General features: G+C 39.8%; 2 protein-coding genes across 7 annotated transcripts in view; one reads left to right on the top strand and one right to left on the bottom strand.

Moving 5' to 3' along the window:
• The window catches only part of LOC140070873 (acylphosphatase-2-like), a 31,775-nt gene extending 17,380 nt beyond the window's left edge, over positions 1-14,395 (bottom strand). For 2 of the 6 annotated variants that reach the window (XM_072117897.1, XM_072117892.1), the window contains exons 1-3: positions 13,908-14,395; positions 11,024-11,087; positions 9,293-9,309 (exon numbers count right to left, since the gene is read on the bottom strand). In XM_072117897.1, coding sequence (XP_071973998.1) covers positions 9,293-9,309; positions 11,024-11,078 — 72 coding nt within the window. In that variant the 5' untranslated portion in view covers positions 11,079-11,087; positions 13,908-14,395. Of the gene's footprint in view, positions 1-9,292; positions 9,310-11,016; positions 11,088-13,907 lie in introns of all 6 variants that reach the window. The other 4 variants (XM_072117895.1, XM_072117896.1, XM_072117894.1 and 1 more) reach the window with 4 other exon arrangements.
• On the top strand, positions 13,941-24,618 carry RCE1 (Ras converting CAAX endopeptidase 1). The gene is made up of 8 exons (XM_072117889.1): positions 13,941-14,160; positions 14,241-14,343; positions 15,421-15,504; positions 15,592-15,670; positions 16,204-16,371; positions 18,437-18,508; positions 18,621-18,683; positions 23,649-24,618. The coding sequence occupies exons 1-8, from the start codon at positions 14,036-14,038 to the stop codon at positions 23,882-23,884; spliced, it is 930 nt and encodes a 309-aa protein (XP_071973990.1). The 5' UTR covers positions 13,941-14,035; the 3' UTR covers positions 23,885-24,618.
• Positions 24,619-24,863: the final 245 nt, after the last annotated feature.

Genomic DNA, 24,863 nt, shown 5'->3' on the forward strand with positions numbered 1-24,863 from the left:
CCCAATTTCTCCTGAGTGTAACTGTCACGACTGAGAGTCTGTGGACCCTCTGGACCACAGCGGGAGGTGGTACTAGCCGACCTGGGACCGGAGCCTAAGTGGAAGCCAGTGTTCACCAGAGCCCGCCGCAAAGCAGGATGGACTTGCTGCGGCGAGTAACCACCAGGTCGTTCCACAGGTGCGACTAGCCCGCGGTGGCTGCCAAGGTAGTAACACAGGAGACAGTCTGTACCCGGAGTGACAGCAGGAGAATAGCACAGGAAGGAACACAGGACTCAAGTCAGGAATAGCAGGAGCTGGCACGGAGGTATGGAGGACCACAGGAACGGACTGGCACACAGGAACGCAGGACCGCTGGAACGCACTGGCACACAGGAACACAGGACCACAGGAACGGACTGGCACACAGGAACGCAGGACCACTGGAACGGACTGTCACACAGGAACGCAGGACCACAGGAACGGACAGGCACACAGGAACGCAGGACCACAGGAACGGACTGGAACACAGGAATGGACTGGCACACAGGAACGGGCTGGCACACAGGAATCACAGGAACGCAGGAATCACAGGAGCTTTCTCTTCAAGCAAGTTTGAAGATCCGGCAAGAACAATAGGAAGGGGCTGGAATTTAAATCAGACCAGCGCCAATTATTGGTGCGCTGGCCCTTTAAATCTTAGCGAGCCGGCGCATGCGCGCCCTAGGACGTGCGCGCCGAGCTGCGGAGGACGCCACTGGAGCCGGGGGAGGTGAGAGGAGCTGTGGACCGCACCCTGAGGAGCACCCGTGACAGTAACAATACCCCATATGTGGTGGTAAACTGCTGTATGGGCACACACCCGGGCATTGAAGGGAAGCTGTGCCATTCAGAGCAGATTATGAATTGTACCTTTTTATTGGCTATACAATCTTTATTTTTTTGGAAATATGGACAAATAAGGGCTTATTTTTTGCGACATTAGATATACTTTACAAACACTTAAGTGGGTCATTGATGAGATTTTATTAACTCTTAAATGTATGTAGGAAAAAAATTGTTTCCTTTCTTCTTGTATTTTTTGGGGCCGTTCACCGTACCATAAAAATAACATATTATACTTATTCAATGGATCACTACGGTTATCGTGATACTTCATTTATATAGTTTTTTTAATATATTTTTACAATTTTACTGAAGAAAAACTAATACAGAGAAATTCTCATTTATTTTCATATCGTCATCTTTTCGGAGATTTAACACTAATATTTTCTGGTTGACAGAGCTGGTTTAGGGCTTATTTTTTTGCGTGTTGAGTTGTCCTTTTCAGTGATACCACTAACTTTCTGTGATCACTTTTTAGAACATTTTTGTGAGGGAATTTTATAAAAAATGTACATTCTTGGTGAGTTTTTCAGGTTTTGTTTTTACGGCGCTCATCAAGCGGGTCCAATAATGTTACTGAGTAATTGTACAGATTGTTATGGACGCGGCATTACCAAATATGCAGGTTTTTTCTGGTGATTTTGTTTTTTACTTTATTAGATATGTATAGGGAATGTTTGTGTTTAGGGGACTTTAACTTTATTTAATTAATTCTTTTTATTCAAAAATGTTTATATTAAGTGTTTTTAACTTTATTTTTACTTGAACAAGTGATCCCACAAAACGCAACCAAAATGCCTCGTGAACGTGGCCTCGGGCTCTGCAAACATATTATGGCACCTGAAAACAAAATCTACCCTATGAAAGCTCAATGGTGCTCCTTCCCTTCCACGCCCCGCCATGTGCTCAGACAGCAGGCTATATCCACATATGGGGTGTCCTCTTACTCGGAAGAAACTACACAATATACTCTAATATACGCAATTTCTACTTTTATTCAGTTTATGTCTGTAAATTTTAAGGCTAAATGAACGTATTAATGATAAATATTTGTGAATTCCAAATCAAACCTTCATTTTGTCTGAAGTTCTGTAAAATACTTAAAGGGTTAACAAGCTTCCTACCTGCTGTTTTGAATAGTTTTGTCAGGCTTGCAGGTGTGGATCCTCTGGACCACTGCAGACGATGACACAAGCCACTACCTGGGACCGGAGTCTAAGTGGTACCCGGTTTTCACCAGAGCCCCGCAAGGCGGGTTAGACAAGCTGCGGCGTGGTACCACCAGGTCGTTCCTCAGGCGTGACTTGTCTGCAGTGGCGGCCAAGGTAGAAGTACAGAGACGGCTGACAATCTCGTGGTAGAAGTCCAGGCACAAGGTCAGGGCAGGCAGCAGAGGTGCAACGTCACAATCCGGTCCAGAGTCAGCAACAGAAGGTCCAAGCAGAAGGGTACGGGAACACAGCACACAGGACAGCAACACGGAGGAACACCGGCACACAGGAACACGGAGGAGGTCAGGTAACACTGGAACACGGAGGAAGTTAGGTACACAGGAGACACAGGAACGCAGAAGACACAGGAACGCAGGAGTCGCAGGCAAATCGCAGAATAGCTTTCTCTCAGGCTGTGAGGCACAAAGATCCGGCAAGAGTGTGAGGTAGGTGCAGGGTTTTTAAAGGGGAAGTGATCAGCCAGTGCACCAATTAGCGGTGCACTGGCCCTTTAAATTTCCTGAAGATACCGCGCGCGCCCTAGGAGGCGGGGACGCGCGCGGCTGGAGCCTGGCAGCGATTCTGGAGCAGGGAGAGGTGAGTCGCGCCGGCACCGCACCTGCGAGCCACCCGTGACAAGTTTGAGGGGTGAAGTTAATAGAACAGGGTGATATGTAGTGGGTTTCTATTCACAGAACTTCCAAAACCCCTATAAAAATGCAATGGTCCTTAAAATGATTGATTCCAAAAATTTTTTGAAAATTTTAGAGAATGCTGTTCGACCTGTGATCTTTCTAGTGTTGTAATAAAACAAAAAAAAACCACTTATAAAATGATGCAAACACAAAGCCAAGATATGTTAAATGTTAGTAACTAATTTAGGTAGTAAGACTATTGGTTTGAAAAATAGAACATTTAGAATTTTAAAAATAGCTAATTTTTTCCAAATGTTTACCAAATTCACCTTTTTTTCATAAATAAATGCTCAGTCACAGTTGTAAAGTTGCACTTGTGACAGAAATAGACACAAATAAAGGATAAAAAGCCAAGCAAAAAATTACATGCAGCCAAGCCAAGCTCTAGTTATAATTTTGGCGACTACCAACAAATGGGGGAGAATGGCTTTTTTTTTTATTAAAGAGTTTTGTCTTGTCCTAAAGATTTACACGGAGAATCCTAGGCTACATACAAAACCCATTGGGGCTCATTTACTAAGTGTCCAGCCAGCGCATTTTCGCAGGTTTTCCTGACTATTTCCGATTTGCACCGCATTTAAATGGGGTTTTTGGCGCTCGCGATCGTATTTTGGCGCAATTGCACCGATTTGCATGTAACACAAATCAGGGGCGTGGCCGGCGGACAACCCGACTGATTCTAAGCATGGGATTTACAATTCAAATTGTGTCGCAAGACAATGCAGTCACATACACCGGGAAGAAGTAGGTGAACTCTGGCGGACTTCAGTGAGGGAAGCGACACATGCAGGAAAATGGACGCATGATCTTGCAGAATCGCCCCGGACTTCATCCTCGTCGGAGAATGCTCCTCGGGGATCACAACAGGATCAGGTAAGTAAATTTGCCCCATTGTATATTTTATAAACGAAGAAGAATTAGAGAAACTTAAAAGATAACAAGTTTCCCTCCTCCCTAACAAATAAACAACTTAAAGAACATAAATATCTACTCAGACTCTCTGCACATTTGTTCAGCATACACAGAATCTTGTAAACGTAAAATCATTTATCTTGATCCTGACTGCACACTGATTTTAGATGTCAGCTGTGTTGAGTCCCAAGATAATCATGTCAGAAATAGCCGCAGACCCTAGGGAGAAGGGAGATGCAGTTTATTACCGCTTCTTCCTTCTTCAATCCTAACAGCATTGTGCTACTTCAGTAAGGACAGAGATGGTGGTCACATGATCGCCGAAACTAGAAGGGTTAAACGGGTTTGCCCATGAAAGAAAGTTCTCAAATTTTTATGTTTTTTGATGTTTGCACAATAAAGATCATTTTAGCCCCTTTACGATTTTCTGTTTTATTGCTGTTTTAGCTCCTACATCTCGGTGATGGCCATTGTAAAATTCCAGAGTGTGAGAGGGGACTCTCTAGATTCTTCATGATTCCTCTGTACTATGAGATGCTGTATGCTGAGAATCTGCTTAGTACAGAGTTTATATACACTTTTATTTAGCTTCTGAACATTCTACACATAGAAAAAGAGATATGAGACAGATCAGATCACCTAATCAATAAAACATACAGTCAGCTCTGATATAAAGACATTGGGGCAGATTTTTCAAGCTGTCTGAAAGTCAGAATATTTCTAGTTGCCCATGGCAACCAATCACAGCTCAGCTTACATTTTACCAGTGTCATGGATATTTGAAAGGGGAGCTGTGATTGGTTGCCATGGGCAACTAGAAATATTGTGACTTTCAGACAGCTTAATAAATCTGCCCCATTATCTTTCTGTATCTTGTAGAGTAAGTCTCTGCACTCAAGAGGTGAGTTAGAGCTGGGATGAGCACTTTGGGGAGGTTGGGGATGAGATGCAATGGAATTGGGTCAAGTGCTTAAGTAGTGAGATTTGAGCTTGACAGAATGGAGGAAATTTTCCCATCAGTGAGGGAAGAAAAGTTGGTTAAGAGGGAGGGGGATTGGATATTCTGGGTGTGTTGCAGGGATTGAAGGTTGAAATAGGTGTTAAAGTGGTCAACAAAAGTGGTGGCAGAGCCTGAGGGGTCTGTAGATGACTGCCACTTGGAGGTTAAAGGGAGCATAGATGCAGATGGAAAGGATTTCAAAAGACAGAAAGGTGACCGAAGGGTTAAAGGAGTGATTGGGAAGTGTACTATATCCCTATAATGTCATTTTGGCAGCTCTATTATCTGTAGGGCTTATTTACGAAGGGTCAACGGATTGCATTTCCGTCGGACTTCACGACGTTTGGATTGCACGGCTGGGACAGGTATTTAGAAGAGGATTGTGATGCACGCAAGCGGACAGATTCGGACCGAGCACTGGATTTAACTTTAAAACTGCACTTACATACACTGGGAACAAGAAGGTGAACTCTGGCAGACCTGGGCGGGGAAGCGTCAGATGCAGGATATTGGGCGCACGATCTTAGTGAATAGCGCCAGAGTGCATTATCGTCAGAAGAATGCACTTCGGGTGAACTCCCCGGACAGGTAAGTAAATGTGCCCCTTTGTGCGCTATTTCTATACTTCTGGTTTCCAATATTTTGCCATTGTTCTTGACTATCCTATTTTGTATGTAATTCTGTACCTTATATGGACCATCTTTGTGTTTGTCCTTTATCACCTAGGATAAGCAGAGGCAAACTAGGAGGGCTATAGGGGGGCTTGAGTGTAAGGGTGCACTGTCGCAATTATTCTCCCTGAGTTCAGTGTCCCCATTACATTGCCCATCTGAGAAAATTATAATACAGTGCCGTCTGTACGCCCCGGAAGAATTCGAGGTTGGAGAAACCCAGGGTCGGGCGAACATGTGAAGCTGGCGTCTCGATTGTAATTTTATATGCGCATTTTAACTACATGTTTTGTGAGCATTTACATTAAATTCCAATTGCAAAGAACATACTACGCTATTCTGTGTGCGCATTTCTTCCAGCGAACTACTATGGTGAATAGTGGCAACGAAGGAAGATAAAAACGCAAGGGTGCTAGTCTGAATAGTGGCTACAGAATTGTGCCAGTTTGTGGAGAGGATTACATTGAAAGGAAGTTCATGAAACATTATACCAAAAGAAAAAAGGAAATAGTTGGAAGATCTGGAGCTCCGGTCAAAATATTTTTTTTTAATGTTTTCATTTTGGACTTTTGTTTGAATCTGTCCTTGACTGTTTGCAGCTCCTAGGAGTTCAAGTGTGCAACACATTGTTACAATATATTTTTTTACCTAGTTCAGTTTAGCACCCTATACTTACTAATGCAAGAAATAACTTGTTTTGGTTATACATTGGGTGTTAACCATCTACAGACTATGACTCCTTTAATCCTAAGTTTTGGTGAACTCCCATTCATGTGTTTATGCATGGAATGAAAGAATCAGATGATAACAATTGGCTGTATTACATTTTACTCAATCTTGTTTATAGTTTTCTTTTGTTTGCAAACATGCTATATAAAGTAGTATTAATACTAAAGTAAATTAGGCATCATAGGAGTGGCAAATCAACATCTATGAACTGTGATCATCTATAAAAAGTTCTTAATTTGTCAATCTATTAACATTATCTGGACATAACACAAATATCCTGGTCCTGAACAGCAGTGACTTTGCTTATCAGGAGGAGCATACTCATGTGGTTGGTGCTGGTAATGTTAATGTAATACACAGCCTGGCTCCCGCTGCATCTGCTTTGAATGGAGAAAGCTTCATTTCAGACAATTTAACCCCTTAAAAGGGAGATTGCGGCTGTTAAGGAATCACATAGGAGGAAAGTCGCAACTCACAGCCCCAAGAACATAAGCCTATTAGGCCCAGTCAGCAGCTGGGTCTAGTAGGAAGACTGTGATTGCACAGCTATAATATATTTAAGTACTTAACCCCTTAAGGACGCAGGGTTTTTTCGCTTATTTCTCGCTCTCCACCTTCAAAAATCCATAACTTTTTCATTTTTCCGTGTACAGAGCTGTGTGAGGGCTTAAATTGTGCGTAACAAATTTTACTTCTCTCTGGCATTATTTATTATTCCATGCCATGTACTGGGAAATTGGAAAAAAATTCCAAATGTGTTTGCGTCAAGTTCTTGTGGACTTTCAGTGTGCGGTCCAAATAAGGTTTAATTTTTTTGCAAAATGAGGCCGCGTTTTCATCGCTACCTTTTTGAGGTCTGTGCGACATTTTGATCACTTTTTATTCCATTTTTTATGTGATGTAAAATGGTCCTGTTTTGGACATTTGGGTGCTATTTTTTTATTGTTTTAAAAACTTTTTGGAAACTTTTTTAAACCCTAGATGGTCTGATCATTCCTACCATATACTGCAATACTACAGTACTGCAGTATATGGCATTTTCTAAGAGTATACATTACAATGAGCTATTGGCTCATAGTAATGAAACTGCAGAAACCAGACAGGCTTGCGTCTGACGATGACTCGAGGCTGTCATGGCAACCGATCGTGTTCGGGGTAGAATTGATTGGATCCAAGATGGCGGCGCCCAAGCCCGCCGTCTTTTAAATGTCGCTGGCAGCTTTTCATACAGCCCTCTTCATGCACCCCCACACCTCTGCGCTATACACAAGGGGTTAAATGGGACCTGTCACCTGAAATATTCCCTCTAGGAGGTAACAAGTTACTATGTGTTTGGTTGGTTTGAAAGCGTTTCTCATCATTGTTAATAATAATAATAATAATAATCTTATATAGTGCCATCAAATTCCATAGCGCTTTACAAATCATAGGGGACATATACAAATATAATATTACATTACAGAGTACAAACATTCATAGGGAACAATAGGAGTCATTGCCCTGCTTACAAGAGCTTACAGTCTATGAGGATGAAGGGGTTGACACAAGAGGTAGAAGAGATTGTATAATGGTCCAGCCATTCTTTATAAGGCAACAATATAAAATAATTTAATAAATAATAATTCTGCTGCTTGAACCAGTCATCAGCCGCCATCTTATTTACAGGGTCCAAGGTGAAAGTGACTGAAGAGAAGCCTGGAACTTGGTATATATCTGGCGTTTGCCGAATAACAGACGGGAGATAGGACATAGGATAGATTAGTAACATTTCATGCAGTTAGCGAGTGTGATAGGCTTGCCTTAAGAAATGGGTTTTAAGAGCACGTTCGTAACTTTGGAGGGTGGGTTTAGTCTGAGAGTCCGGGGAAGGGCATTCCAGAGAATTGGTGCAACTCGGGAGAAGTCCTCGAGACGAGCATGAGGAGTTTGAATTAAGTTAGAGATTAATCTAGTATCACTGGCAGATTGAAGAGCAGGAGATGAGAGACTGAGATGAGGGAAGAGAGATAGGGTGGAGCAGCATTATTCAAAGCTTCGTGGATAAGGGTTATTATTTTAAAATACGGAAGGAGACAGGCAGCCAGTGCAGTGACTGGCACAAACTGGAGGCATCCGTGTAGCGTTTGGTCTGAAAGAAAAGCCTGGCTGCTGCATTAAGAATAGATTGTAGAGGAGACAAATTAGTGAGTGGAAGACCAATTAGTAGGGAGTTACAGTAGTCTGGTCGAGAGTGCATCAGGGTAACAATTAGCATTTTAGAAGTTTCAATTGTCAGAAATGTTCGGATTCTGGAGATGTTTCTGAGATGCATCCGGCAAGAGCGAGCAAGAGATTGAATATATGGTGAAAAGGAGAGGTCAGAGTCCAGCACAACCCCAAGACAGCTGGCTTAATGCTTTGGTGCTATAGTGATCCCACAGACCGAGATGGAGAAATCATGGTTGGATTGGTTAGTAGATGGTGGAAAGACAAGAAGTTCAGTCTTCGAAAGATTAAGTTTCAAGAAGAGAGGGGACATGATGTTTGAGACAGCAAAGAGACATTCACTAGTGTTCTGTATTAAGGCAGGGGTGATGTTATGTGCAGAAGTATGTAGCTGGGTATCATCAGCAAAGAAATGATACTGGAAACCAAATCTGATAATTGTTTGTCCAATGTGGGCAGTATAGAGGGAAAATTGTTTAAAGTGTAAGCGGCTGTGTTAACATTCTCACTGCTGCTTACACTTCCAGCAATGAAAAAAAACCTTTCTAACCAGCCAATCACATGGTATAACGTAAAACAAATGTGTTTCTGTAATGCATTTAAAACACAACTCAAACGCCACATGTGACCACACCCTTAGAAGTAAGAAATAAATTTCAATAAAATGTGAATACAAAAATAAATAAATGTAAAAAAAACAGCCCAAACTTACAATGGCCATCAGGTTTATGTGCAAAATTTGAAATTTTAAAGCGTGTGCACCCAAGACCAGGTGCAGATTTGCGCCTAAAAAGTCTCAAAAGTTAGCAAAAAAAAGTGCTAAGGAACATCTGGAAAATAAAGATACATAAGTCACACTGCACAAGGTGCAGACAACGGTGTACTTGAGAAACGACAGAAAATGTCACAAAAAAACTGAGAAAAAACATGCTGAAATAAAGATACATGTCCTCCTATGTGTCACTGCAGAGATCCCTTTTCAAACAAAGTCAAAGTAAAGTTTACCTTTCTGAAGAATACCCCTGAAAGAAATAATAAGACACATTATCACATGAAGAACAAATTAAGGATTTATAACCTATGATGCAACATCTGTATCATCCATTAAAAGGGACATATCACCAAGTACAAACTTCTAGGTTACATAGATCATTTAAAAATCCCCCCTCACAAAACCCTACAAATAAGAAGATCAGAAAAGAGTTTTAAAAGAGTTTTAGAACAACTTATTGGAGAGAGAACCACAGATAAACATCGGGAAAATCTGGAGAAAATAGGGTGTAGAAGGGGAAAGCTGTTGATGATTTGAAGTATATCAAGATATCCATCAAGCTTGTGTAGTACTATGGCATGAGCATGTATACATGCCAATACAGGATGTATGATTTGCTAAATAACTGCTAATAAAGGAAACACAATGCATTCTTATAATAGGCATGTATTATCTGTGTACCACTGCGCCATATCTTATATGCTATCCAGAGAATACTGCAAAAGCAAAAATTGTATGCTAAAAAACTGTTAAACAAACTACAGTCCAGGCAAACATTTATTTTACCCACTGAAAATTGCTGCATTTACAGCCAGAGAATCACAAAAAGTATCTGCACACCATGTACAATGGTTTTGGGACTTACCGCAATGTGGCAGCATCTCTCAAGTATCAAATTCTAGCTGCAATTGGATGGTGTCTAATGCCATGATTTTACTCAGTGGAGCTCAACCTGGATTGCAAAGGTGATTTTCAGCCCCATTACCACAGAAAAAAATTACAGCTGTAGGCTTTTATTTGCCATATGTGTATGTGACATGTCATAAATCCCATGCACTTCAAATATTACTGCATTAAGTTGCAGATTTACCACATGGAAATGCTTTGTGGTAAATCCGATAATGTGCAACTCATGCAGATAGGCATAAGGCACATAATAAATCCATAGTGGGTGAGGGGGGCTTTATATAAAATAACCACAAGGGTGCAATTTGCTATGATAAACTATTTCATATTTTAGGGAACAGGAGACTATTTTAGTTTCTGAATTTTTTATTTTCACTGCAAAGGGGCCCACTGAGGCTCTGTCGGCCAGGGGCCTACTGAAACCTGGAGCCGACCCTGGTTTCATGGTTGCCATCCAGGGAGTCACTGGGGAATTTATCCTTCTGGTTTCTTTCCATTTTGAGACTTTTTCTGTTGCAGTTAAGACAAAAAAAAGTCTTCATTGAGAAAAAGAAAGTCTCCAAAAGTAGTTAAAAGAACCAGACAACTTGGCAATAAATCCCCTAAATGACTCAATTAGTTGCAGCAATCAATTCCATTATTAGTTTATGCAATTACTTTTCAGTCCTTTTTCCGTCCACTTCTCTCGGGGCTTTTAATAAACATGGTTGAATTTCTATACCGTTTATCATCTCATCGTAAGGCTAAAAGTGTGACCCCTGAGCTCATGATCTTCATCTTGTTACAACTCCACATTGCAGTAGAAGATGGCTAAAATAACTAAAACTTGATCCATGTCCAAACATTTTTAGACCTTACTCTATGCATCTGGCATTGAAACTGCAAGTCCATAAACAGAATACCTCTATTGCAACCCTGAACATCAAATATATATGAAAATGCAACTACAAAACATTGACACCTAGTTCAGACATCTAAATATAATTTATTATAATGCATCATAATTAAATAGAAAAAGTAAGAAAACTTCAAGGTTATGGTATTTTCTCACCCTGCACCCTGCACGTCTCCATAGATTTCATAGTCGAAAGACCACAGTCCTGTAGAAGCCATAGTGCAGACCTGTAGATACAATCATTAGGAGGTTGTAGCCAAATAGATTTGCCTGTTAGTAAATTCAGAGCAGTGCAATGGCCACACATAAATAGCACACATCACAGCCGTCCTATTACAGAGAAAGTGTTTGAAGAGAATTTAAAGGAACACTGAACCTTAAAATGACCAACTCTTTTTTTTTATAGTAACTTCTATGGAATTTTTATTTATCATCAATGTAACTGTATGTGGGCTTTTTTTTTTTCGAAACAAATATTCTTCAAACCCTTACTGATGTGTGACGTTACTGGGCATCATATAATGTGCAAAGTTAGCGCTCCGTGAGGCAGTTACGCCACTTTGACTCAATCACAACAGCCAAGCCGAGATCCGTAAAGTTGCAATCCCAGCTGTTTAACTTGTTCTACCTGGCCCTCCATGATCACCCCCTCTTCCTCCCCCATATCAGATCTGTCTCCATGTCAGTGCTGGAGTCAGATGAAGCACCCGCGGGGCTGCCATCAGTAATGGTCTGCTAGATCCTGCAAGGGGCACTACCTAGCAGTGCAAGTGTCAGCCTGTGCATCTGCATAGACTGACAATTCTAGTACACTGCAATACATCAGTATTGCAGTGTATTAGCCTGAACGAGTCTCATTGTTGGGAAAAACAGCAAAAAAATATGACAATAATAAAGGGTCCTACCCCATATAACAACACTTATTTGGATTTTGTAAGACATGCATTTTTTTCGCTCACGTTTTTTTTTTAACAGCAGTGACTTTCAAAAGTAGAGCATTGTGAGAGTTTCACATACGTTAAAAAAAATCCTAATTATCGGTGTGTGCCCACCCTTCTCCCTTTTTACCTATTATACTCTAGCTGGTCCGGCACCCCAGACTAGAGGTTCAAGACGTAGGCTGCACCCTTGGAAACTTTCCTTTTTTCTATACTAGAGTTGTGTCTTAAAGGAAACCTTCCACCATGGATCTACCTATTAAGGAAGATCCGGTGGCAGGTTCCTCTAATGTATAGTAGCATAGCCCTTTATAACCTTTATAAATTTTAATTCCCCCAATATTCAAATTTCCTAAAGATGTTACTGGGGCCTATTCCGCCTACCAATACATCTTCAGCTACCAGGAGCTGTGCGCACTCTTCTGTGAAGCTGGGTTCTGCGCATGTGCAGTAGCTCCGGCTTCAGAGCTGAGTCTGCGGCCTGCATTCTGCGCTTGTGCAGAACCCAGCTTCGCAGGCTAGTGCGCGCCGCGCCCAAGGGTGCAACCTACATCTTGAACCTCTAGTCTGGAGTGCTGGACCAGTTGGAGTATAATAGTCAAAAAAGGGCGAAGAGTGAGCGCACACCAATAGCTTCTTTAGGTAATTTAAATATTGGGGGAATTAAAAGTTATAAAACTTATGGGCCATGAAAGAATTAGCTCTAAAAAGGGCAATACTACTATACATTAGAGGAACCTGCCACAGTATCTACCTTTATAGGTAGAACCGTGGTGATAGGTTTCCTTTAAGTTGAGCACAATCACACCAGGTGAGCAAACTATATACCTGTATATTGGTCGCATTACAATATCACCCTATGAGCGCTCTTTCTCCCATCCTTCTCTGCTATATTCTCTAATTGCAAAAGTAGAGCAAGCTGAGTGTTAAAAATAAACCTGTGTGTGTGCATGAAAAAAATGCAACTCTGACAAAACCAATTGAATACAATGGGACAGAATGCAATGTGAGTTTTGCATGTCAAAAACATACATAGAACTTGTGTGTGAAAAACGCTAGTCCAGCTCCTACGTCCAGTATCTGGCTTTCTTTCACAGCGATCCATAACCACTGGAGATACAGACTGAACATTTCAACTGGTTATTGCACAATTTAGCTACTTTTGAGTTCTGGTTAAACCACAGGAATGTCTAATGTTCTGAGTGCTGACATTACAGAGCTGTTATACAGACGATTGTGTGATAAAACCATATGAAATAAGGACCATAATTTCATTTTTAGCAACGTGTCTATGGTATTGTCATCCATTCCATACACTAAACTGCAGCTGCAGATTTAAAGCGCCAGAAATCCACACGTAGTACACAATATGTGAAGAAAGTTGGAGAATTTCCGTTAAAGGTCATTACTTCAAAACTGTGGTCCAGCGTTTCTTCACTTTCATAAATGTCACCAGTAGATGGGGGTAAAAGCCTAAGTTTTGGGATGTCCTAATCCTTTCAATCAGATATAATTTGATCGACCATCACTTTTATTTATTAATCTCTTGATGTTTAAATTGAAGTAAATAGCCCAATTGTTAATTTTCAATACATGGATGCAATAAAAATAAATCTTTATTTATATTCTGAAGCAATTTAAAGATCATTGGGTACAAATACAAAGGAAATAAGGCATTACAGAGCGATAACATGGTCAAGAGAAACAAAAGGAATGAGGGTCCTGCTACCAAGAGCGTCCAGTCATTGAGATATATAATTTATATACAAGCTGTGCGATACAAAGTCTATGTCAAAACGTGTGTGAGTTTATGTAATTTAGAGTATATAGACTTTTTTTTAGGTAAATTGTGTAAATTTTAGGTAAATTGTGTTTATATATATATATATATATATATATATATATATATATATATATATATATATATATATATATATATTCTGTTATAGTACTGTATGACCTTATATATGCAGTGCATATATCTATGAATTCACTGTATATATGAGAAGCACTTTAGTACTTAATCTATATACATTGTGTGTTATAGTACTGTATGTCCTTATATATGGAGTGTATATATGAGCAGTACAGTGCAGTTACACCTCGTACCTATCCCTCGTACGATACCTGCGCTTCTTATAACCTCATTGTTGTTACTCCTCCTCTCATCACATGACTGGTCACATGGTCATGACATCATCGAAGGTCCTTGAGCCCGCTAACATCTATCATCTACCATGTCTGAGGATGGAGAAGTGGCGCCTGCAGGCTCTGGGGTCTGTGTGGTGTCTGTCCTCTGCTGCCTGGCGCTGGCGTGTTCCTATGTGGGCAGCCTGTATGTGTGGAAGAGCGAGCTGTCCAGGTGGGGGAGGATCCCGGCTCCATACCTGTGGCTGCAGTCGGCACCTGCTCTGTGACTTACCGGTCTGTTTTGTGTCGTAGGGATCACCCTGCAGTGATTAAGAGGCGGTTCACCAGCGTACTCATAGTGTCATCTCTCTCACCACTAGTGCTGTGGGTCTGGAAGGAGCTGACGGGTATAAAGGTAGGTAGCAGAGGTGTATGTGCACACAGGTAGAGCCTGCCCTGGTGCTTGTAGTGAGAGCCCTCTCAGGGGATTCCTATGTTATGGAAATACTAGGGAAAGTAAAGGGAGTGATTAACCCCTTAAGAACCATACTTTTTTTTTTTTTTTTGCTCTCCATCTTTTTTGTATTGTTCTGCATACAGAGTTGTGTGAGGGAATCATTTCTGCGTAAGACTTTTTACTTCCTGGTGTCGGTATTTTATGCTCCATGCTCTGTACTGGGGACTGGGAATAAAATTCCATGTGCGGTGAAATGGACAAAAAAAAACGTGTTTGTGCCATTTTCTTGTGGGATCTGTTCTTACAGATTTCACTGTGTGCTTTTTTTCTTTTTTTAAAAAAACCTTGTATACACAATAAAATTTCTTAATTTTGCTAACACTAAAGACTTTTTAACACTAAAGCGTACAGACCTGTGTAATGTCATTTTTTTGAGGGATGTGATGATATTTTCATTGCTACCATTTTGGGGATTTTACAGTCTTTTTTTGATCATTTTTTTTTTTTTTTAATTCCAATTTGTTGCAAAATGGCAATATCTTGGAGAATCAGATTTGGGCAGTATTTTCAGTTACAGTATTTGTCACCAGGGATAATCATTTTTTATATTTTGGGATGCGGCAATACCTAAAATGTTTAAGGTTTTTTATACCAGGTCTTCCAGGGGGGTGATTTTTAGATCTTCTTTTTTTTACTTGAACTATAGGTGGTCTGATTGTTTCTGCCATATGCTGCAATACTACTGTATTACAGTATATGGCAGTTATGCAACTAATCCCTGGAATCAGACCGCCACCCCCCAATGATCCCACGGCAGCTTTGCCAGGGGCATTTATTGAACAAGTTCAGGGGCCAGGGGCATTTATTGAACAACAAATTTTAATTTGGGGTGTGGGGGACTTTATCAGAAGAATCTGAGAGCAAAAATCTCTGCTTAGCATGAGCAACTACAACTAGTTTTTCTTTCAGACACTTTTAATACATTTTGTGATTTTTATTTATTTGTCAAAGTATTCACGGCAATGATATCTTTAGACAGATGCAGCCATACTCTCTCTCATGGGTTTCCGTGTGGATGGGATCCTCACTGCTACAATTTTACCACTACTACTTACTATGGTAAGACTGGACACTGCATTTATTTAGTAGTTTCATGTGCTGCATTTAGTTTCTATTTAACCCCTTTTTTTTCTCCTTTTAATATAGATTTTGTTCCTTGGTCCCCTGGTCCAGCTGTCTTTAGATTGTCCATGGGGTTTTCTTGATGGTTTAAAAGTTGCTTTTGGTAAGTGGTTTTCATAGGTATGTTGTTTTCATATATCATGCTACAGTCCATAGTGTTGTATACCCCCCCTACATTGCCATCAGAAAATCTGCAACGTGATCATTGCGTTACTATGACAGCCATAGTTGTGTTGCTATTGGTCCAAATATTAGGCCGTATCAGGACTTAAAAAGGACCTAATCAACCCATTTCACGCTCTTGTAATCCCACAATATGTTACAATGCAATATAGATCTATTTGTTATTGACCCCAAAGGACACTACCCCTTACCGCGCCATTAAGTTGGTGGGCAAATCATGGCGCCATTGAGCCCTCTTCATATATACCAAGTGTTTGATTCATTATGCTACAAATGTTCGGATCAACACCTTTTAGTCATTTTGCAACACAGAAGAATTTTTATAATAGGGGGTTGTACAGTACCCAAAATGGAAACAATGAAAACATCAGTTCATGTAATATTTAAATTTTCCTATATGTTTGAGTGCAGTGCATCTTTGTCTTAGGTATTGTTTTTCTTTACAATTGTCAGATCCTCGTTTTTGGACGCTTTGTTTCACTGACATGCGATGGCTTCGTAACCAGGTGATTGCCCCTCTTACAGAGGAGTTGGTCTTTAGAGCCTGCATGTTGCCTATGCTGGTACCATGTACTAGTCCTGGGACTGCTATTTTTACCTGCCCACTGTTTTTTGGCATTGGTAAGTAAACTTTTCTAAACCTTTTTGGGTACAGTTTTTTTTTTATAGGGTTGATTCATTTGCCAGTTGATGCCAGTTTGCTTCATGTAAACACTCCACACCATGCCACTCCCACTATTTCAGGGCTTGCATGGCAGGAAACTGGTGTCCAAGCTCTGATAATTCTGCCCCAATGACTCTTGAATGGATGTTCTGTCAGCCATTGATAATATGCTTCTGAATAAAAGCATGGCCATAGCATTGGAGTCAGTTGGTTGAAATGCACAGACTCTAGTTCTGGCCCTAAAGAGGTAGTCCGAAACTTGGTGGCCGGGAGGGGGCTGCTTAAAAGAATTAACATTTACTTCCCAGCCCCATGTAAAGAAATGATGCAGAAGCCACGCTGAGCTCGGCTTTCGGCCGGCCGAGGTGGCAGCGCTGCTCGTTTACATGGGGCACAGATCGGAGAGATGGCGCCGGGAGATAAGTAAATGTTTTTTTTATTATTTTTTTTTTATTTTAAGCAGCCCCTTCCTGGCCACCAAGGTTGGTTTTTACAGTCTTGGACAACCCCTTTAAAAAACTTAATTGCTTTGTAATATAGTAAGAAAAAGCCAGATGTTACTATTTTCCCAAAGTACATTTTTTTTATCAGTTTATGGAAGCCTAGAAACAAAAAAGACAAAAGAAACTGAGGAAGTACTCAGTTGAAGTAGTTTTATAAAAGAGTCAAAATTACCTTTGGCTGCCTGATTCCTCTCTTTTGACAGTGTGGTTTAAAGAGCTCATCATTTTCTAAAAATTCTAATTGAAAGTTTTACTTTATCTTTTGAAATGTGTGCAGCCACTGTGGGGAGAGGTTTATCCTCTGAGAAATGTGATTCTGCATTGGTAATGGTGGACAGATTCTATTGGGTCCTTTCACGCAGTTCCTAAGATGTTTGACCAACATATACCTCATTACAAGGAGTCCGACAGTTAATATAATTCCGTAAATGGAAAACCTCTTGGTTCAGTGGATTAAGACTTTTTGAGGTTGTACCAATGGACAGATCGAACTGACCCCACATGGATATGAGCCCTTCAATCCTCTCTGTATAGTTCTCACTAGACTTTAAAAATGGCTATGTGAAAGTTCATCCTTTTAGATTTTTGGCTCGTCGATCCGTTAGGGGAGGAGTTGTAGGTACAAAGGGCAATAATCCTTTGTCATTTCTAGGAATATTTTAGTTGTGAACCAGTAGAGCTAGTAAACTGATTTTGGCTTATAGACGCATACAAATTGGTTTTCTCTTCATGGCTTCAGTGATTTTTTTTTCAATGATGCCTTACTGAACTATTCTTTTCAATTGACTTTTTCACACTACAGTTTTTTTCAGTGTTCAGCTTAGAACCGGTTCTTTTTGAGTTCACTGACAAAACTGACCAGTGGGGAAAAAAAAAACTGAAGTGTGCTAAGGCCATTGAAAATGATGATTCTGTAAGGAATCAGTGAAAAATCCCTGAAGCCAGGAATAGAAAACAGATTTGTGCATAAGGTAAAATGGGTTCAGTGAAAAATCACTGATGTGAAACTACCCTTAGTGGTGACATAGCGCTGTGTGATATAATGAGCCATGCGCCTCTGTTATATCACATGACCTTGGACCACAGGAAGTCAACAATGAAATTTCCTTTAGAACGGCAGCAAGCAGTGATCTAGAAAACCAAGAGAAATTGATACAGAAAGTGTATTGGAAACTTTAAGGGTACATTCACACACGGTATAGAGCTCTATCTTTTTGCGGTGTGTGGCACCGGATCCCCGCCGTGCCGCTATTGCCGTCTATGGGAATGTACATGCGGCCGCATGTACGGCCCCGCAGACGACAGTGTGAATGAGCCCTAAGCTTTAACCTTTAAGAATAACAAATTTTTCTCCATCGCTTTATTAGGATGTTGTGTCATCATTATAGCACTAACTGGACAAAGTCCGTGATACCCTTTCCGTTTAAATACAGCTATGTTTAAAGCCATTTATTAGTCTAGAAAATAGCAATGTGTCTGTTTTTATTGTGTATTTATAATAATATGTTTTTTTTTCTAGCTCATTTCCACCATGTCATTGAACAGTTGAGGTTTCGACAGGCAACTGTGCTGAGCATTTTTCTATCTGCTGGTATGTGATGCGCAGTATTGTGTTGTGTTTTTTTTCCTTTACCCTCTGCCGCTTTGCATGTCTCGTTTTTTTTGTTTGAACATTTAAGACAATTTCGTTTGTTTTCTTGTAGCTTTTCAGTTTTCATACACTGCAGTGTTTGGAGCATATACAGCATTTCTCTTCATAAGAACAGGTGAGGAAAATCTGGATCTATCCAGGATATGTTCTCAAACTAGGTTTATACTTTAGATACAGATACCTTTCTTTTAGCCAGAAGGAGAAATTGAATAAACCAATTCTCTTTAGGCTATATTCACATCAGTCAAGTTTAAAGCAAAAAAATCTTAATCTATGGCTTTTCTGCACCAATAATTAATATGATGTAGGCTTAAATGGTTTATACCCCATTTTGTCAAGGCTGTTAAAAAATTTTTTTAGACACTTTTATGACTATTCCCATGCTAGTGGTATGCCCTAAGGGAAAGGTTTTTTGCTTTAAAATGGTTATGCTCCAAAAATTATGCACATTCACCACCATGTGCAGGGTTTCATGATCTTAAAAACTAAATTTGTAAATGTAAGGCTGTTCATCCTACTTTTAGACACTTTAAAAAAAATCTACCCCAATGGCCTTGGGCCATGTTACAGGGGACATTATTCATAACTGGACCCTCTGCTCTATATATATATGGATACAGTTTATACTGACCACAGTCACTGATATTCTGGGGTGAGATGTGTGTGTACTGAAGCCATTGCTCATTAACATATCAAAAGGCTTTGACAGTAAGAAGCCACCATGAACCAGGTGTGAGATTCCCTGCACACTACTGGGGTCTATCCTAAGAGGGTCTTAGGGTGGAGTTATAAGGGGGTGGGGAGGGACTACACACAGGGATATTTAAGCATGGTAAAAACAGAAATCACTTTTTTCTGTCTCTTGCTTCCTGGACCCCCCGGACGAGCAGCACTTAACTAAGGAACCAGGTCATATATTGTGTGTGCTTTCTGTGTATGTATATAACTTTATAAGAGTAATTATAACATAGTACTTATTATAATATAGTAGACTTTATACGTGTACCTATAGATATTCCAGGTGTTATGTGTTTTACTATATATATATACATAGCTAAGTGTTTACAGTAAGTGTGTATATATTAGTGTAACTACATGTACAACCTATAGCCGTATCCCATTCACACGTGGATGCTATTGTGCATGAGTCTCTATATGTACATGTATATGGTCAGGTACTGGATGTGACTCCTGCTTCAGGATATATCCAGGAGCGGCTGTAGTGTTAGATTATATTGTATATACATACACATTACTGGGGTCCAGAAGGGGCCAGGAAAAGAGGTTTGTGTGTAGTTGTGTTCTCTATGTATCTTGTATTGTATTTTATGTAGTTACTTTGTCACATGTATGTTGTTAGTAATGTCTTTTTGTATATAAGTATCTGTGAGGGTTGTATGTTATTCCTGTGATATATGAAGGACTGGAGTAGGTGCTTATGGTAAATAGCACAGACTAAGGGGCTGGACAGAACCACTGTAGCCTAGAGGAACTGAGGAAACCCAATTCCCCAAACTCCCCTTTATCAGGCCATCTGCATAATGAAGTAGTCTCAGAGCTGATGTAGTACATACAGATCCCATGCACACCTCTGCAGGGAGTCTGCAGCAGAAATTGATATCTGGGCAGGATTTAGAATGTCATTTTATGGAATTAAACCTTTTTAATGCAAAGGTTTATTTTCGACATTGCAGTATTTTGTTGGTAGTCAACAGAAAGCATAAGTATACTGCTTGAACAGTAGGGGGCAGAAAAGAAGTGTCAGCTGGTATGTTGTCATCTCCATCTTAAAAACTGCATTGTCTGATGTTACTGTGTCTTCTCCCCTGCGTTGTACTTGACACGTATATTTGGTTATAGGGGAATTTATTAGCTGTGACATTCACCTATTGTGAATGGTGGACCTGTGTTACCTGTGTACCCATCATTGTAATCTACTACAAAACCGGAAATGTTAGGCTTTTATTAAATTTGGTGACCAAAGGGTAAACTGTAGGCTGTAAGATACACTATGCCTTTTTGCTTTCTCTGAGCATTCGCATGACAATATAATTGCGTGTTATAACTTACCTTGTACCCTGACAGAATCTTCTGTGTAGTCCCAGTGGTTGCGCTTTGGTTTGGATGCGAAACGTAACTTTTACTAGAATCTCAAGATACATAAAAAACGTATTATAATACAAAAAACCTGCTTCCATGCAGAATCCTTAGTGCATGAACCCCATCTAGGAAAGAAAGATGTTTGCAAAACATGAGCTGGGTGGCCTTAATGTTTAGAATATACAAATAGCAAAATTGAGGAGCTAATGCGTGGCTCACCTTAGAGGCTCAGCAGCATATGTCACCAGACAACCTATCCATATTCCACAGACGTGATGCGTGTTTTTTAGTATTGTCTCAGGCGAGATACGTCAGAGTGCTCGTCCAGAAAAAAAGAAACACATTGTGTCTTTACAAAGTGAAGAGGATAGGTGAATGTAAGCAGGGTAAGATGGGACTTGTGGATGTCAAGAATGGGGTCAAGATGACAATGTCACTCTCCCTGATACACCCTATGTTGTTGTTTAAATGCATCCAAACCAAAGCCCCAAACCTTGGACTACACAGAGGATTGTGTCAGTATTGTAACGCACACTTTTAGAGAAAGCAGAAAGGCATATTTGCAGTGCAGCTATAATGGGCTTTTCCTGTATCAATATTTTTTGTTGGCAAAACATCCCCTTTAAACTTTTTGTGCCCACCCGTACGGGTTTCTACGTCAGTCACCAAGGGGCCTTAGGCTAGGCCGGAACAGTGGCTGGGACTCTGCTCTAACAGGGATTGACCTGTTGTGACCGCCGTATCAATGTACCTGAAGAGGGAGGAGGCTTCCTCCTTATTATCACAGGGTGCAGTCTTCTTAGAATCTGCATAGGCTGACACTTATTGCAGTGCATTAGTATGAATTGGTGATCACTAGTTCATTTGATAGTAATGTGAAAATAAATTTGTTTTTTAAAAAACACAAAAAATACACATATTAAAGAATAAATGAAAACCATGAATAAAACAATAAACAAAAAGTGGAAAAAGTTTAAAAAAACCCTCAATGGGTTGAGGATCAACCACGTCCCAAAATGTGCAATCTATAAACATATGAAAACGGTTATTCCCGGCAGTGAAACCCCTAACAGAAAAATGCGCTCAAATGTCTGAATCGATACTCTTTTGCCATTTTGCAACACATAAAAAAAAATGTGAACTAAAGGTCGCACAGTCCCGAACAATTGTAGCGATGAAAACCTCAGCTTGTCCCGGAAAAAAATATGCCTTAGCCAACTCTGTACTATTTGGTAAATAGATTTTTACCAAAAACCTACTGTGTACCACCTAATAAAATCTCTGTAAATTTGTTATCCCTGTGATCGTACCAAATCAAAGAATATATTAGAGATGCCATTTGGAGTGTACCGTGAAAGACGTAAAAACTGAGCCCACAAGAAAATGGGTTTATTGTCAATATTAACACATTTTTAATTATATGTCTACTTCCCTGTACAAGAAATGGAATATAAAATACCGTCACTAGGAAGAAAAAATTGTTACGCAGAAAACAAGCCATCACACAGCTCGGTACACAGAAAAATAAAAAAGTTATTAATTTTTGAAAGTAGGGAGCGATAAACGGAAACTAAAATGGAAAAAGCTCATTAGTGTCAAGGGGTTAATATCCCCCCTTTACCACATGATAAAAAAAGTTTACAAATTCTCTGGGATAAAGGTTTGTGGTACCTGAGGCCACATTCACATGTCACATTTTGGTTATGTTTGGAAACGCAATCCAAGAGCTCCACTGGTGATAACATATTTTGGTAGGTTTGTGTTTCCAACACGTCAACTAAACGGAAAGTAAATGCAATCTTTCCTCAACGTGTGATAGCAGTTGAAGCCTTTGGATTGTGTTTCAAAATGCGACCAAAATGCCACGTGTGAACGCGGCCTCAGGGGATGTACAAAGACATCATGGCACCTGAAAACTATTCTGCCCTACAAAAGCTCGATGGTGCTCCTTCCCTTCCGCGCCCCCCCCCCCCCCCATGTGCCCTGACAGCGGGTTACATGTGGGGGGTCCTCTTACTCTGAAAAAAAAACTGCACACTATATTCCTCGATGCATCTCCTACTTTCATTCAGTTAATGAAGGTAAATTTTGCGGATATCTGAAAGTATTAATGATTAATATTAGTGAATTACAAATAAAACCTTCATTTTGTTTGAATTTCTGTAAAATACACAAAGGGTTAACAAGCTTCCTACATGCTGTTTTGAATTGTTTGAGGTTAATAGAACGGGGTGATATGTCGGTGGTTTCTATTAACAGAACTTCCAAAAACGCTATAAAAAAAGGAAATGGTCCATAAAATAATTGATTCTAAAATTTTCTTGACAATTTGAGAGAATGCTGCTTGATTTGTGATCATTCTAGCGTCATAATAAAACAAAAGGACACTTCTAAAATGACGCCAACACAAAGCTGAGATATGGTAAATGTTAGTCACTCTTGCTACCCAAATTAGTTACTATCGGAACATTTTGAAGTTTGAAAATAGCATTTTTCAAAATGTTGACCAAATTCACCTTTTTTCATAAATGTTCAAAAAAGTGTGAAATTTTGGTTGATGTGTTTAATTACAAAATGTAACTGAAAACAAACTCAAAAACAATTGGGTAAGTTAAAGCCTTCTAAGTTCTAACCGGATAAAGTGACACATGTCGGCTTTGAAAATTAGGCCTTGGTCATCAAGGCACAAATGAGCTTGGTCACTAAGGAGTTAAAGGAAAACTACCATTAAGTTTAATAATAGAATAGGCTTGTAATAGAAAATCAGCCGAGTCTCAGGTCTGCGGAGTATGGAACAAGAGGCAGACTGCTCTGTTCTTTGTGTATTATGAGAGTTTATGGCACATCAGGTCCCCTATCAGCTGTGCTTGGCTCTGCCACTATAAAGCAATCTCGGAAACCAAAGTTTTCATTGCTCCAAAGTATCTTACACTTAACTAAAATATACTATTAATGACTGCTATGTCTGCTTTGTTTTTAGGTCACTTTTTAGGGCCTGTTCTTTGCCATTCATTCTGTAATTACATTGGATTTCCAGCCATATTTACAGCTTTGGATCACCCTCAACGTTCAATGATTGTTCTTTTCTACGTGCTGGGGGTTGTCTTGTTTTTCTTGCTGCTCTACCCTATGACGGATCCCTCTTTGTATGGAGACATTCCCATCTGCTATTTACTGAACAAGGGATCAACAGACCATCATTCGCTTTGTTTATGACCGTAAACACTTCCGTTGAACTCCATGGCCACAATGTTTTGGCTGAAAATCAATAATGGTGTCTATTTTGGTAAATATATTTTCACCCAGTGGTAAAATATTTTGCACCAACTGAACAACCTATTTGATGCGTTTCGTTAGACTTTGTTATCGATACTGCGTGAACTGATGAATGTTAAGAAGATGTTTTGTGCGAGCCACCTTTATAAAGAACTCTTATTTTTGGAAGACGTACTTTGCCCATTCAAGTATACAGCTGAACTTGCATATGTATTAACATTTTTAAGACTAGGTTTTTGTCACTTTCAGATGTCATATATTTTTGGATGTAAATTTATTCCATATTGCTCTATTTTTTTACATTAGATGTGGACCAGGATATAAGTCATCAGCTATCTTGAAAGGAATAAAAAAAAAGTAAATAAAAAAAAGACATCTGTTTAGTTCCTATGGAGAACCTGACAATATACAGTGAAAGGCATACACCATAATTTCTATGTAACTTGCTACAGGAGACCTACTTTCTATACTTGATCTTAACTTTCAATGATGTTGGGAGCGCTGCTGAATATTGTATTTTTATGCAAATGTCTAAAAGCTGCTACAGAGATAATGCATTTGTTAGCACAACATATGTTTTTAGACATTGGAAATGGTGCACATGCTGCTACTGAATGTCTTTTTAACCTTTTGTCAAGTTGAACTACATTCACATAAAAGCAATATTCCATGTGTTTCTGTGCATGTATTGCTTGCTTATTCTTTTTAACTTTTTTACAAAAGAACATTTGTTTGGTGTCTTTGTACTAACAAAACAATTATGATAAATGGAATGGAGTGATTCATCCTGCATCATGCTGTTTACAAAAAATGCATGGCCCATAGTGCATACTTATGAGTGATTTATGGTATTGGCAACTGAACTATACAACTAAAATTTAGGAGCTATTTTCTGTTACAGGGTTCGCTGCCAGGTCTA

Source organism: Engystomops pustulosus, chromosome 7 (genome assembly GCF_040894005.1).
Source record: "Engystomops pustulosus chromosome 7, aEngPut4.maternal, whole genome shotgun sequence".
Taxonomy (NCBI): domain Eukaryota; kingdom Metazoa; phylum Chordata; class Amphibia; order Anura; family Leptodactylidae; genus Engystomops; species Engystomops pustulosus.